This window comes from Meriones unguiculatus, chromosome 14 (assembly GCF_030254825.1).
Source record: "Meriones unguiculatus strain TT.TT164.6M chromosome 14, Bangor_MerUng_6.1, whole genome shotgun sequence".
Lineage (NCBI taxonomy): Eukaryota > Metazoa > Chordata > Mammalia > Rodentia > Muridae > Meriones > Meriones unguiculatus.
This window is the reverse complement of record NC_083361.1, coordinates 67,922,244-67,935,389: the sequence shown is the minus strand read 5'-3', so window position 1 is coordinate 67,935,389 and position 13,146 is coordinate 67,922,244. Positions and strand designations below refer to the sequence as shown.

Sequence of the window (13,146 nt, the reverse complement as noted above, 5' to 3'; positions counted from 1 at the left end):
GACACATACCCCAGAGGCTTCTTTATGGAAAGCAATTTTTGTCAATTGAAAGCCAGAAACACTCTGGAACTATTGTTTTGGGGCTCTGGCAAATGACTCCTTCATTCTGAAAGCCACCTCTTTTTGGCTAAGCATCCCCCATAGAAGTTAGGATGAGCCCAGGGGACACCCTGGGTCAGACAGCTATGGCAGTGGGCCAGCCCAGCTTTCTCTTCCTCTTTGCCCTCCTCCAGCTGGGAGGTCTGAGAGGCATTGCCCAAGATTCCCTGGAGTGGCTGGAGGTGTTTCTGTGGAGGAGGCGTTCTGCAGCTGGGTTTTCTGAGACTGAGGTGGCTGTCAGCTGCAGTGAGCGTGGGGTCCTCGGGTGTCTGCCTTCCCTGGCTGCTTTCTCCGTGTTAAAGGCAAGGAGCTAGGAAAGAGAGCCTCTGGGGAAATTACCAAGGGATACAGAGATCTGCAGGAAGACCACTGAGGAAAAGATGGAAGGTGGAAGACGAGGGGCACAGAGTGATGGTTGGCTTACCCAGAAGACAGCTCTTTGAGAAAAGGCTTGGCCTAGCTAGCAAGAGAGGGAAACAGGAATGAAGTAGAATTTTTTCGTGAAAGAAAGACTAAACTCCTCCCAACACTCATCCTTTAGTCTCTTTCGGACTCTCATTTAAGAGTCCCAGACTTCATCCTCTACATTTTCTCTCCTCTCATTATCTTTATCTAATTACCTGCATTTTCATTTATCTTGAGCCCTTTAAAGAAACATCAGTTTTAAGCAGATTATGGAGCTCATTTTGAGCAGACTAGGAGACTCATGGTGTTGGGACTCCAAGGAGTAGCCTCTGGTATTCACCCTCCAACCTAGGACAGCTGAGCTCCCAGATGGCTAGTGGGTGGCTGTGAGAGGTAGGGAGGAACCTGCGGAAGGCAAGCCTGTGGGCTTCTGATGGAGCTGGGATTCTGCTTTGCAGCCTGAAGAATAAGGATGGCAACGAACAAGGGCCCAACCCTGCTGGATGGAGACCTCCCTGTAAGTAACCTGGGCTCCTGGGAGTCAGGAATGGGCAACCAAGAGAGGGTGAGTGAGCAGAGAGGGAGAGTCAGAGGACTTCAAGAAGATACCTACCTTATGCTCCGGATTCACTCACTCTGTCTCGGTCATTCCCGCTCTTGCCACCATTAACAGGGTTATTTGGGAGAACTGGGGAAAAGAGAAGATGGATATAGAGATCTAAGAGCCTTGGAGAAAAGTATAGGAATGCTGGCCAGGGGCTAAAAAGGGAAGGAGGAAAAGAACCCACCATGTCCTAAACCCACTAGTACATTAAGGTGAGCCCCGTCGCTGTATGGGTTTGAATCATGCTGTTCCATATCATCCACCACAAGTCCATAAGTCCACCGCCCAGGAGAGCATGCTTGCTGTGCAAAGCCCGTGTACTCTGTGGCTTTGGCTTCTGCCTATGACCATCATCTGCAGTGCACAGCCTGCGCTGCCATGTGTGGGAATGAATTGGACGTTCAGTGTGTCCAGAGTTTACCTCTGGCCTGGTTTTCACCATGATGTTAAAGAATTCTGATACTTTTATGTGTGCTTGATATCTTTTGCCAAGGCCTCTCTGATTTGGGCACCATTCAGATAATGAAATTCAGATGTATGACCCCATAGGAGGTAAAACCCATTCAAAATTAGACTTTCCTTAACCTCCGCACTAGGGATGGCTGCCTTCTCTTCTACTGAGTCATAAGAGAGGTGTAAAGGGGTCACAAGAACCCTTAAGCCTTCTTAACAGTGAATGGTTTCTTCCATTTCCAGGTTCTCCTTTAGCTTTGTCCAAAACAACCCTTGGAAGCACTGTCCAAAATTTCATTAAAGAGAACGTTTCCTCGCGTAGTTCCAATCCCTTTCTCCTTCTGACAGCTGCCTCACTTGCAGGATGAAAAGCTAAAACAGCATGGCCTGCTTTGTCCCAGGACCTAAGCAGAGCTCCTTGACGGCCCTGCTAACTCGACCTCCTGCAAGTATGTCGCAGGGTGCATCTAAAGTCATACAGAGCTGGAGCAAATGGCTCAGCTCTGGAGAGGTGGTTCATGCTACCGTTTGTATGGAGAATTCTTAACATTCGCAAGACTAGGCAAAAGAATACAAGGTCCCAGGTTTTTTTTTTTTTTTTTACTAATCCCAATGGCTATCTGCCTCATCCTCGCCCATCCATTGCCATGTCTTAGTTTGTTTGGAAACAAATCTTATATTCCCTTTCAAACATGACTTGGAAACAGCCTAACATGGTGGCACATGCCTATAATCTCAGAACTTGGGAGGTAGAGGTAGGGAAAATGTGTTGAAGGCCAGTGTTGGTTATATAATGAGTTAAGGCCAGTCTGGACCAGATGAGACCAGATTTCAAAAGCATACGCACACGCACGTGCGCATGCACACACACACATACACACACACACACACACACACACATTAAATCAAGCCTGACAGGAACCCTGCTGCTTGCTATCTTATGATCTTGGATAAGTTGTATCTCCTCTCTGAATCTCAAGTACGTCAACAGTAAACTACTGTAAGATTTTAGATAGAGCACCCAGACCAGTGTCCTGGAGCATAATGGCCTCCACTAAATGTTGCTTCCTCCTACGTGACGAGAATCACTCTTTCACTCAAAGACTGGGCTTTTTCTAGTTTCTAAAATTTAATTATGTAACTGCTAACAAAACAAAATGCTTTGATAAGAGTATGGCATCCCAATAAGAAGAGACGATCTCGCTACAGCCACAACCTCAGACTCACTGGAGCACCAACTGAAAAACAGTGTTGTATTTTAAGAAACGCCATGCCAGAGTTTAGAGAGTCAAGGGGAAAGGGTTACAAATCCATCGTATGATTTATAATCTAAGATAGAAACTGGCTGGGTGGTGGTGACAAATGCCTCTGATCCCAGCACTCAGAAGGCAGAGGCAAACAGCTGTCTATGAGTTCAAGGCCAGCCTGGTCTACACAGTGAGTTCTAGGACAGCTAGAGCTACATAGTGAAACCCTGTCTCGAAACTCCGCCCAAAACAGCTTAACTTATACATTTCACAAGATGCAGCCCCATGTATGGCTCATTTCTCCAGGGTTAGGCTTTCAGACAGGCACTAGGGAAATAGAAGACATTCTACTGGGAGGAAGAAAAAAAAAAGAAGAAGAAGAAGAAGCATACACATAATCAGAGAAGGGTGGCAGATGTAGAGACAGCCCAGGGACAGATCCAGCTGTGATGGAGGAGTGTCACCATGATGACACATGCTTATAATGCTAGCACTTGGGAGGTGGAGTCAGTAGGATCAGTAGTCCAAGGTCATCCTTAGCTATGTAGTGAGTTCAAGGCCAGTCAGGGCTACATGAAATGCGCATCACCTGTCTTACAGAGGAGGTGATAGTGAGAGAGTAATATTCTACCAAGCAGAAAGGGATGTGGGAGGGAAGGAGAGCTTATTTGGGAGTGGTCCATAGACATGGGTCCAGCATCTCAGAGAGCCCATGAAAAGGTTTTGATGAAGCTACCGGTTGAAGGTGGATTAAAACTCACAACAGATACATTAACTTGCTCTCTGCAGTTAAGAGGGGTGAACTGGGGGTGGTGGTGAAGGATTTGTCTTGGTCCCCAGAGGACACAGATTGCTTAAGAAGGCACGGCACGCTGGCTGTCATTTTCCCTCTGGGCTTCCTCATGGTCTCATGACTGGGCCATTTGGAGGCACCTTGCTTCCCTTAGACTTAGGCTGGCCTCACCAACGGCAATGCATGACCCTAGGCTACGGTCAGCTGGCAGGCTGGTTGAGTGGGGGCGGAGGATCTGACTCTTTCTTTGCTGACAGGAGCAGGAGAACGTGCTCCAGAGAGTCCTGCAGCTGCCTGTGGTGAGCGGCACCTGCGAGTGCTTCCAGAAGACCTACAACAGCACCAAGGAAGCGCACCCCCTAGTGGCCTCCGTGTGCAATGCCTATGAGAAGGGGTTACAGGGCGCCGGCAACCTGGCTGCCCGGAGCATGGAGCCGGTGGTCCGCCGGCTGTCCACCCAGTGTGAGTCCTCGCAGAACTCCGTGGCGGCCCGCCTGCCCGCTGAGAGTCCCCACTTGGCTGCCTGTCTGCTTGTCAGTCAGTCTGTCTGTCTGATCATCTCACAACGTGTTTGTCCACCTCCCCGGCTACTTCCGTTGCTTGCCTATGTCCGACTCCCTGGTCCTCTCCTCCACAGACATGGAGATGTCTTTGTGTCTATACCTGCCTCAGCTGTAGCCCAGGCTAAAAATGACAACCAAAGAATGTTCGGGGGGAAAGACGGGCAGATCTGTGTGAGCAGTGGTGAGAGTGGAGCCAGTAAGAGGACATTTAGCCACCCCAACTCCAGGTACAACAAAACCAGCAGTATCACCAACCAGTAGCTAGCCTTCCGCTGCTGCTGATACCAGCTCCCGACAGATGGGGCAGCAGAGAGCTCCTGGGGGCAGAACCGAGGGACCCTCCAGGTGAGCTTTGCCAGGCTCGCCCTGTCGCCATTATTCTGCCTCCATCTGAAAATACGGTCTCTGAGACTCAGTTCCTGGCAGGGCTGAGGGAAATCTCAGCTGCACTGAGAAGTCTTCTACCGTCCTGATAGAGACTTGTGGTTATGTGAGAATTCTATTCCGCAATCAGGCGAGAAAGACTTAAAGGCTCTTATTTCACATCCGTGGTCACATAAATGGCCCTAGTTAAATTCGGTGGGTGACAAGGCAAAACAAAATGACAGGAACATGAGAAAAGGACATGGGGGTTGAAAAGGTTAGGAGGAGGGAAAAGAGTGAGAAAATGCTTTATATGTCTGTATAAAGTTGTCCAGGAAAAAAATCATTTAATTATTGCTAATATTTTTTTAAATGTCACAGGCCCTAGGCTAGCCCTCCTGAAAGCCCTCATCTGTCCAATCAGAAGACAGCCAAAGTCTTCTGGGCTCTTTGTTGCTTGAAAGAACTATGAAAGAGTGTCTATAAATACCCTTTAAATCCGTGCCTTCCGTGACCTTGACCACAGAGCCTGCGTCCTCAGCTGACCCTGCTCAGTCTCCCCCTGAACCGTCTGCATCCTCTACGGCTTGTCCCATCCCCCCAGGGCAGCGTCTTTTCTCTTCCTGGTGGCTCCCATCAGCTCTCAGCCATCTTGACAGTTGGGAGTTAAAGCTGGTTTTAGGGACAGTCTGGAGCTTCATAATCTCTAGGACTAAGCAGGCCTGGTGGTCCCACTGAAGCTGACACCAAGGCTCCGAGCGGGTTCTCCCATCTCCTCACATCCTTCCAGTACCCTGAATGGGGGGAGGGGACGGGGGGGTTGGGGAACTGGGGGGAGGGAGTCACAGGGTGATTCACAGCAATGCCATCCCGTCCCACTGCAAGTTTGCCCATCCAGCCACGGAACCACAGAGGGGGCAGCAGAGAGCTACTACCGAAGGCCCTAGAGATAAATAGGGTCATGTGAGCCTTACCGGCTCTCCAGACAGGAGGGACTTTAAAGCCATAAGCTGGGCAGGTGCAGGTGCATGTGAGAAGCCTTGAGCGCAAGTCTCACCGACTCCAAAATGACCCTGCTCTCAAGGAATCATAAGTACACGAGGGCTAAATATAGCAAAGACTCTCTAGACCCCAGATACCCCGGAAAGAGCAGGGCTGGGATCAGTGGGTCCCAATGTACCTTCTTTGAGACCTTGTACCTTCTTTAAAGCCACTATTAGTTTCCTCGGGAGGGGACAGGGATCGCCACAACATGGCCCTTCCCTTTCAGTCACGGCTGCCAATGAGCTGGCTTGCAGAGGCCTGGACCATCTGGAGGAAAAGATCCCAGCCCTCCAATACCCTCCAGAAAAGGTGAGTCCTCCCTCTTCCCTGGTGCTCCCTTTGCTCTCCTGGGACCTCCTCTCGGGAAGAACAATGGATGCCGTGGCTGTGCAGTTTTCTGTGCTCAGGGGTGAGCACTCTCTTAGGCAGGTGGAGACCCCTCTCCTTCTTTCTGTGGGGCCAGGGAGAGTCAAGTGTCTGGGATAGCAGGTTTATGCCTCCGACAAGTTCAGACAGACACTTTTCATGCCTCTCCAGGGGAAGGAGGGGCTCACGCCAACGTGGCTCTTCTGTAATTGCACAGCCTTCTGATACCACGCTACCATGGCCCTGGGATCTGGGACTCCGTGGGCTCGCACAGGGATACAGTCCCACTCATTGGGATCTCAGGATTGCACATATGGTCTTGAGATTCAAGCCTTTACGGCCTATAAGAAGTCAGCTTCACCCTGGCCACACCTTTATCTGCCTTTATCTGGTGCTGGCTTCAATAAGGCCTATGACCTCATATATTTTACTGACCAGTCACCAATCTGTCCTACAAGTCTCCCCTGTACCCTGCCAACAGCCATCGCACGGGCTCCACGGAGCCCTCTCAGGTCATCCTTGGGAACAAGGCTCACCACCCACATCGTGTAGCTGAGAAAACACAGCCTGGGGTGCAGGCCTGCCAGGCACACCCCCTCTGTGCTCCAGACATAGTCAACTTGTCTAGTCACAAAGGAGTTCCCAGGATCTCAGCATATGTATATACATATGAAGAAACTTGTGGGAGCCGTAACTATCCATCATTGTGAACAGTGTGCCAAGGGAAAGACAGAAGGATGATAGGGCTTCAGAAGAGAGGGTGCCTTGTGTGAATGAGGGTATCAGGATAGGGGCCAGCAGGGGCAGCTTTGCGGCTATTCTCACAGGCTGGGTCTTCACATAGTGGAGAGAAGCCAAGAGACCCAAGTGGCCAGCAAAGCAAAGGTGGGGCCTTTGCTTTCCCACATATTCTGGGTGATCCCTGGGTCCATTATTATTATTATTATTATTATTATTATTATTAAGTTTGGATTTTTGAGACAGGGTCCCACACTCAGCGCAGGCTGGTCTGGAACTCACTATTTAGCCAAAGATAGTACCAAATTCATGGTGATCCTTCTGCCACAGCCATCCATCCCTGTATTGCCAGTGAGTGCCACCATGCCTGGCCCTGGCCCTTTAAATGGGGCCCTCCAAGGGAGCTGGGCTCAGAGCCAGTGAGGGACTCCACATGGCTGACCATCTCCCAACACTTCTCAGATCGCTTCTGAGCTGAAAGGCACCATCTCTACCCGCCTTCGAAGTGCCAGGAACAGCATCAGCGTGCCCATCGCAAGCACCTCGGACAAGGTCCTGGGGGCCACTCTGGCTGGCTGCGAGCTTGCCTTGGAGATGGCCAAAGAGACAGCGGAATATGCTGCCAAAACCCGAGTTGGCCGACTGGCCTCAGGAGGGGCTGACCTGGCTCTGGGCGGCATTGAGAAGGTGGTAGAGTTCCTCCTGCCACCAGACAAGGTGGAGTCAGGTATCTGCTCTTCAGGCTGGCTGGCTACCCTGGGAGTGCTGGGCGTTTAACGCCAGAGAATCGGTGGGAGGCTACAGGTCCTTTTGGCCTTGCCCTGGGCTAGAGAATGCCCCTCAGAATCTTCAGAGGATTCCTAGTCCTTTGGTTCCCCCACCACAAAGGTAAGAGGGAGCGTGATCTTGGCATTGGCTATCACCAGTGGGGTCATGGTAGAAGCTGAGCAACTGTTTTCCAGCCCAAAGCCCATTTTCTGTTTGGGCTTGAAAAGGACTTCCTTTTCAAAATGTTATGTGTATGTGTGCTTTGACTGCATGTATGTATGTACGCTATGCGTGTGACTGCTGCCTGCAAAAGCCGAGGAGGGAATTAGATCCCCTGGAGCCGGAGTTACAGATGGTTGAGGACCACCATTTTGGTGCTGAGAATTGGACTCAAGTCCTCTACAAATGCTCTTAACTGCTGAGCTGTCTCTCCAGGCCTCTCGGTCCCTCTTTGATCTGTTTCCTGCCTTATCTTTAGCCCCTTCTTCTGGACGGCAGCGGGCCCAGAAGGCTCCCAAGGCCAAACCGAGCCTTGTGAGGAGGGTCAGCACACTGGCCAACACTCTTTCTCGACACACCATGCAGACCACAGCCTGGGCCCTGAAGCGGGGCCACTCTCTGGCCATGTGGATCCCGGGTGTGGCACCCCTGGTGAGTTCTGCCTGCCCTGCTCTGTGGGTTTCCTGGTCCCTTCTGACTTGGAAATATCCTTCAAGAGGGCACCAGATAACATTATAGATGATTGGGAGCCACTATGTGGTTGCTGGGACTTGAACTCAGGACCTCTGGAAGAGCAGACAGTGCTGTTAGCCACTGAGCCATCTCTCCAGCCCCAGAAAAAAAGGGAACTTAGTGAGAAACTAAATTGGAAAGAAAAAGAAAGGAGCAAAAAGTCAACATTAAAGTCAGGTGTTAAGTTAGTACATCCTAATAATCGCCACACTTAGGCAGAGGCAGAGGAAGAGGAAGAGGCAGGAGGATTTCTTCAACTTGGAGATCAGCCTTGTCTGTCAAGTGAGTTCCAGACTATCCAGAGCTGTATGGTGAGACCTCATTTCAAAAGACAACAACAAAAGATCCCCAAACAAACAAACAACTGGAAACAAATAAAGTTAGAACATGGGGTTGGGGTCTGGACCGGGCTGTAGATCAGTGGTACAGTACCTTCAGAGCATACGTGAAACCACATATCCACAGCACTATAAGAAGAGAAAGCTCAAAGTCAGCTTTCATTGGTTGACTTTTTTTTTTTTTAGATAAGATCTAATTGTGTAGCCCAGGTTAGTCTTGAATTTGTGGCAATCCTCCTGTCTCAGCCTTCCAAGTGTTGGGATTACAACTGTTTCCCGTCACACCTAGATGTGAGTGGTTCTTTTTCAAATTTTGTTTTCTTTATTATTACTCGGAGTGTCTTCCCCTGACTCCTTCTCAGATGTGGTTGGACGGCATGTGTGCCAAGGTCAAAAGACAGCTCTCAGGAGTTGGTTCTCTTGGGAAGCAAGGCTGGAGGACCATTGCCAAGTTTTAAGTGCCAGCCCGGCCTACATAGTGAGTTCCAGCCATGAGACCTTGTCTCAAAATATTAAAATAAAAATAAAAAAGCACAGAAGTTAGTGGTGTAGCTTGAGCTTTGTATGGAAGGTCCCTGGATTCCATCCCAACACCAAAAAGGAAGGAGAATAGATAAAATGAGTGTGTGGCTGTAAAAGTCAGAAGAGAGCCCCAGCCAGGGAAATACAGACTAAAGACACTTAGGAGAGTCTTTTGGGATTTTGAAACAGACTATCTTGATCCGCTAAAGTTAGATAGGGTGTGATTACAAAAAAAAAAAAAAAAAAATCACAGGGCTGTATGCTAACAAGTGTGCCTTCAGTGATAAGCTTTTACTAATTAAAATAATTTAAAATAATTTAAAATTCTGGGGGAGAGGCTAGCTCCATGGCTCAGTGGTTAAGAAGACTTGCCCCTAGAGGACACAGGTTCAGTTCCCAGTGCCCACCTGGTGGCTCATAACCACCATAACTCTAGTTCAAGGGGAATCTGATGCTCTCTTCTGTCCTCCGTGGGCACCAGGCACACAGATGGTACACATGCACACACACACACACACACACACACACACACACACATATATATATATGAAATGAAATAAAGAAGTATTTTTTAAAAAACAACCCGAACCCTGTGGGGCCAGGCTTTGCTCACCACCCTGCCCTGCTCCAGTGACAAGGGTCTGCTGAGCCAGCTGTCTGTTGCTGTCCTCCCTCAGAGCAGCCTGGCCCAGTGGGGTGCCTCAGCAGCCATGCAGGTGGTGTCCCGGAGACAGAGTGAGGTCCGGGTGCCCTGGCTGCACAACTTAGCAGCCTCCCCAGATGAGAACCACGATGAGCAGACGGACACAGAGGGAGAGGAGACAGACGACGAGGAGGAAGAAGAGGAATCAGAGGCAGAGGAGAACAACGTGCTCAGAGAGGTGCCGAAGACAGTGAGAGCTCGAGGCCTCACAGCCCATGGTGGGGGTGAGAAGTAGAGGAATAGGGTAGAATAAAGGACTCTGTCCCCAAGTTACCTCAAACCCACAGCCAGCAAAGTGTCACGGTATCACTCAGTGGGCCCCACAATATCCACAGAAGTGGGCAGGGCAGGGATCATTGCTCCATTTTGCAGAAGAAAAGCCTGGGGTTTAGAGAGAAGAAGTGATACTCTCAAGGCCATTACTCAGCTGGGGGCAGAACCAGACTTAATTCTCTCTCTTTCTCTCTTTCTGTCTCTTTGCCTCTCTCTCTCTCAATTTCTTGTCCACATTTTTTTTTCCCCTCCGGTCGGGGCTTGTGGTTAGGGACAGGGTCAGAGGAGCTGATGTTGGGCAGGGCCTAACAGTTCTCTGGCCCACAGGTAACAGCCCTGCCCAATCCCAGAGGCCTCCTGGGTGGCGTAGTCCACACCATGCAGAAGACACTCCAGAACACCATCTCAGCGGTGACTTGGGCACCTAAGGCTGTGCTGGGCACGGTGGGAAGGATCCTGCACCTCACACCAGCCCAGGCTGTCTCCTCCACCAAAGGGAGGGCCATGTCCCTATCCGATGCCCTGAAGGGTGTTACGGATAATGTGGTAGACACTGTGGTACAGTATGTGCCGGTGAGTCCCTCCCCAGGGCCAGCTTCCTTCTCCCAAGGTAGATTTGACGGAAGCAGATGTAGATAGAGACTTTTTTTTTTTTTTGAGACCCTTCTCCAATCCTCAGTGCTCAAAACCTTCTTACATGCTGACCTTTCCCAGCCCAGAGCAGAGAAGTTCACAGCCCTGGCCTCAGACCTCTCCCTGCTTGTGCCTTCCACTTGATTCAGTAATTGGTCTGTGAGTTCCTAGTGGCTCAGCCCTCCTGCTTCAGCACCTGGAGGAAAGGCCTGGCAGGTCCACACGCCACTGTCCAATAGGCTTTCAGGGCGCCTTGAGGGGTAGGCTGTGCATTCTAGAAACAGCAGCTGGCCCTACATTAATTCTATCACCAATGGGGGGGGGGGCAAGGGACACTAATGCCATCCTTTTGGGAGTCCCTGAGGCCCTCTCCAATGGAAGTTAGAGGTTGAGCAGGCTGAAGGAGAGCACGGTGGAACAGAAGGTGACCCCAGAGCTGGCCAGGGTTAAGGTTGCTCAATCATTGGCGATTGGCAGTTTACTTGTATTTGACGTGTGGAAACTTACTTGTATATCCACGAGTGGTAACTGGGAGGGGGTGTGGTATGCTTCAAGGAAGGGGCTCCTCCCACTGCCAGAGGGGATCAGAGTCCTTAGAACTTCAGGGCTCTGCCGGATGCCCCCCATCTGAAAGGCCTAGTCCTCAGTCTATGCCTTTGTGATGACAGCTCCCCAGGGAACTAGGCCAAAGGCCACAGAAGGGGCGGTGACTGCTAGGAGAGAAGATTTCTAACAAGGGTGCCCGGCTGTCAGCTTCCTAGGCTGTCCCTGATGGAGCCCGAGAGCGAATTCCGAGACATCGATAACCCACCAGCAGAGGCCGAGCGCAAGGGGTCCGTGGCGCGGCCCGCCAGTCCGGAGTCCGCGCCGCGCCCGAGCCAGCCCCGCGGCAGCCTGCGCAGCGTGCGGGGTCTGAGCGCGCCCTCCTGCCCCGGCCTGGACGACAAAACGGAGACGTCGGCGCGTCCTGGCTTCCTGGCTATGCCCAGGGAGAAGCCTGCGCGCAGGGTCAGCGACAGCTTTTTCCGGCCCAGCGTCATGGAGCCTATCCTGGGCCGCGCGCAGTACAGCCAGCTGCGCAAGAAGAGCTGAACCACCGTCTGCGCCCCTGCTCGCCCCGGCGCCTTCCGCCGGAGGGTCGCTTCTCCCCAAGGAAACAGAAAACACACTTCCTAGTGGGCCTCTTCATCAGGGTGGCTGGCCCCTTGGGAGCCCTAGCCACAACCTCACGATGCAGTCGAGGCACACATCATTTCTAAAGCATCCTTTGGGGGTTTGACCATCACAGCCAGTTTTTAAGGGGCACCAGAGCAGCGGTCGACTCATGGGCAGAGGCTCTCATGGCTTTCTTTCTTTTAGACTATAAAAAAGTGATTGCTTAATTGGATTTCTTGCTTCTTTAGCAAAACTTATGGCCAAATGACACCTGCCTGGTTCTAAAATTCAGATCCCTTCTCTGTGGACATGTATTTATTGCCAAAAAAGTAGTGGTTGGTTTCTTTTCTTTTCTTTTTTCTTGTCTTTCTCTCTCCTCCCTCCATTCCTCTCTCTCTGTCTTCCTTCTCCTCTTCCTCCTCCTCTTCCGACAATGTCTCCTTATGTAGCTCAGTGCTGGGAGGTCCACTCTCTTGCCGGCTCCCACTGAATGTCAGGAACTCTCAGTACATTTTCAGCGCTGAGCTCTGAGACCCTCTGATTACCTAGCTCTCGGCACACTGCTTTGAAAAGAACAAGGAGGTGCCAAAGCCTTTGTATGTTTATTTAGATGACAGTTCCAGTTTCTGAGTCTCTCTCCCTCGGGCCTGTCCTTTATAAGCGCCAGCTTTTTCTCACACAGACACACTTTCATTGCACCCCTCCTGCCTCCCACCTGGAATGGAGACACCCCAGATGCTAGGAGCCAGCAATGGCCACTTTTTGCTTAATCCAGTGTGTACTATATAAAACACGTATCCACAGTCACCCTTCATTCCAAATCCCATTTTTGGAAATACCAATACTTGGTCAATCTAGGAAATTCATAAATATACTTGCAGCATTCAAACATTGAAAAGTGTGTGTTTCCCTTTATGGATTTCTTGGTTCTCTCCCATAAAAACAGCCACAGTTCGGTGGATCTTTCCCATTATATCCTACGCTTGGGTAAACATGTGTATAAACCACTGTTTTTGTGTGTGTACACCAGCTTTGAATGGCATCCTCCCTGGCTTTTCCCACTCTGCACAACACATCAATTTTAAAATGGTCATTGCTTAAGAAAAAAAAAAAGATCTGTTTATTTTACTTCATGTGAATGAATTTTTGCTCACATATGTATGTGCACCCTGTGTGTGCCTGGTGCCTATGGAGGTTAGAAGAGAGCATCAGATCCCCCGGAACTGGAGCTCTTGATGGTTGTTAGCTGCCATGTGGGTGCTGGGAATCCAACCGTGGTCCTCTGTAAGAGCAACGGGTGCTCTTAACTGCTGAGCCATCCTTTAGCCCCTCAACGATACATACACC

The 13,146-nt window shown here is 50.5% G+C and overlaps 1 protein-coding gene across 1 annotated transcript; it reads left to right on the top strand.

The window, feature by feature from the left end:
- Window positions 1–328: 328 nt before the first annotated feature.
- Plin1 (perilipin 1) lies at window positions 329–12,697 on the top strand. The gene is made up of 9 exons (XM_021658933.2): window positions 329–401; window positions 963–1,021; window positions 3,859–4,063; window positions 5,798–5,880; window positions 7,138–7,402; window positions 7,922–8,094; window positions 9,713–9,916; window positions 10,339–10,584; window positions 11,398–12,697. The coding sequence occupies exons 2-9, from the start codon at window positions 977–979 to the stop codon at window positions 11,734–11,736; spliced, it is 1,560 nt and encodes a 519-aa protein (XP_021514608.1). The 5' UTR covers window positions 329–401; window positions 963–976; the 3' UTR covers window positions 11,737–12,697.
- Window positions 12,698–13,146: the final 449 nt, after the last annotated feature.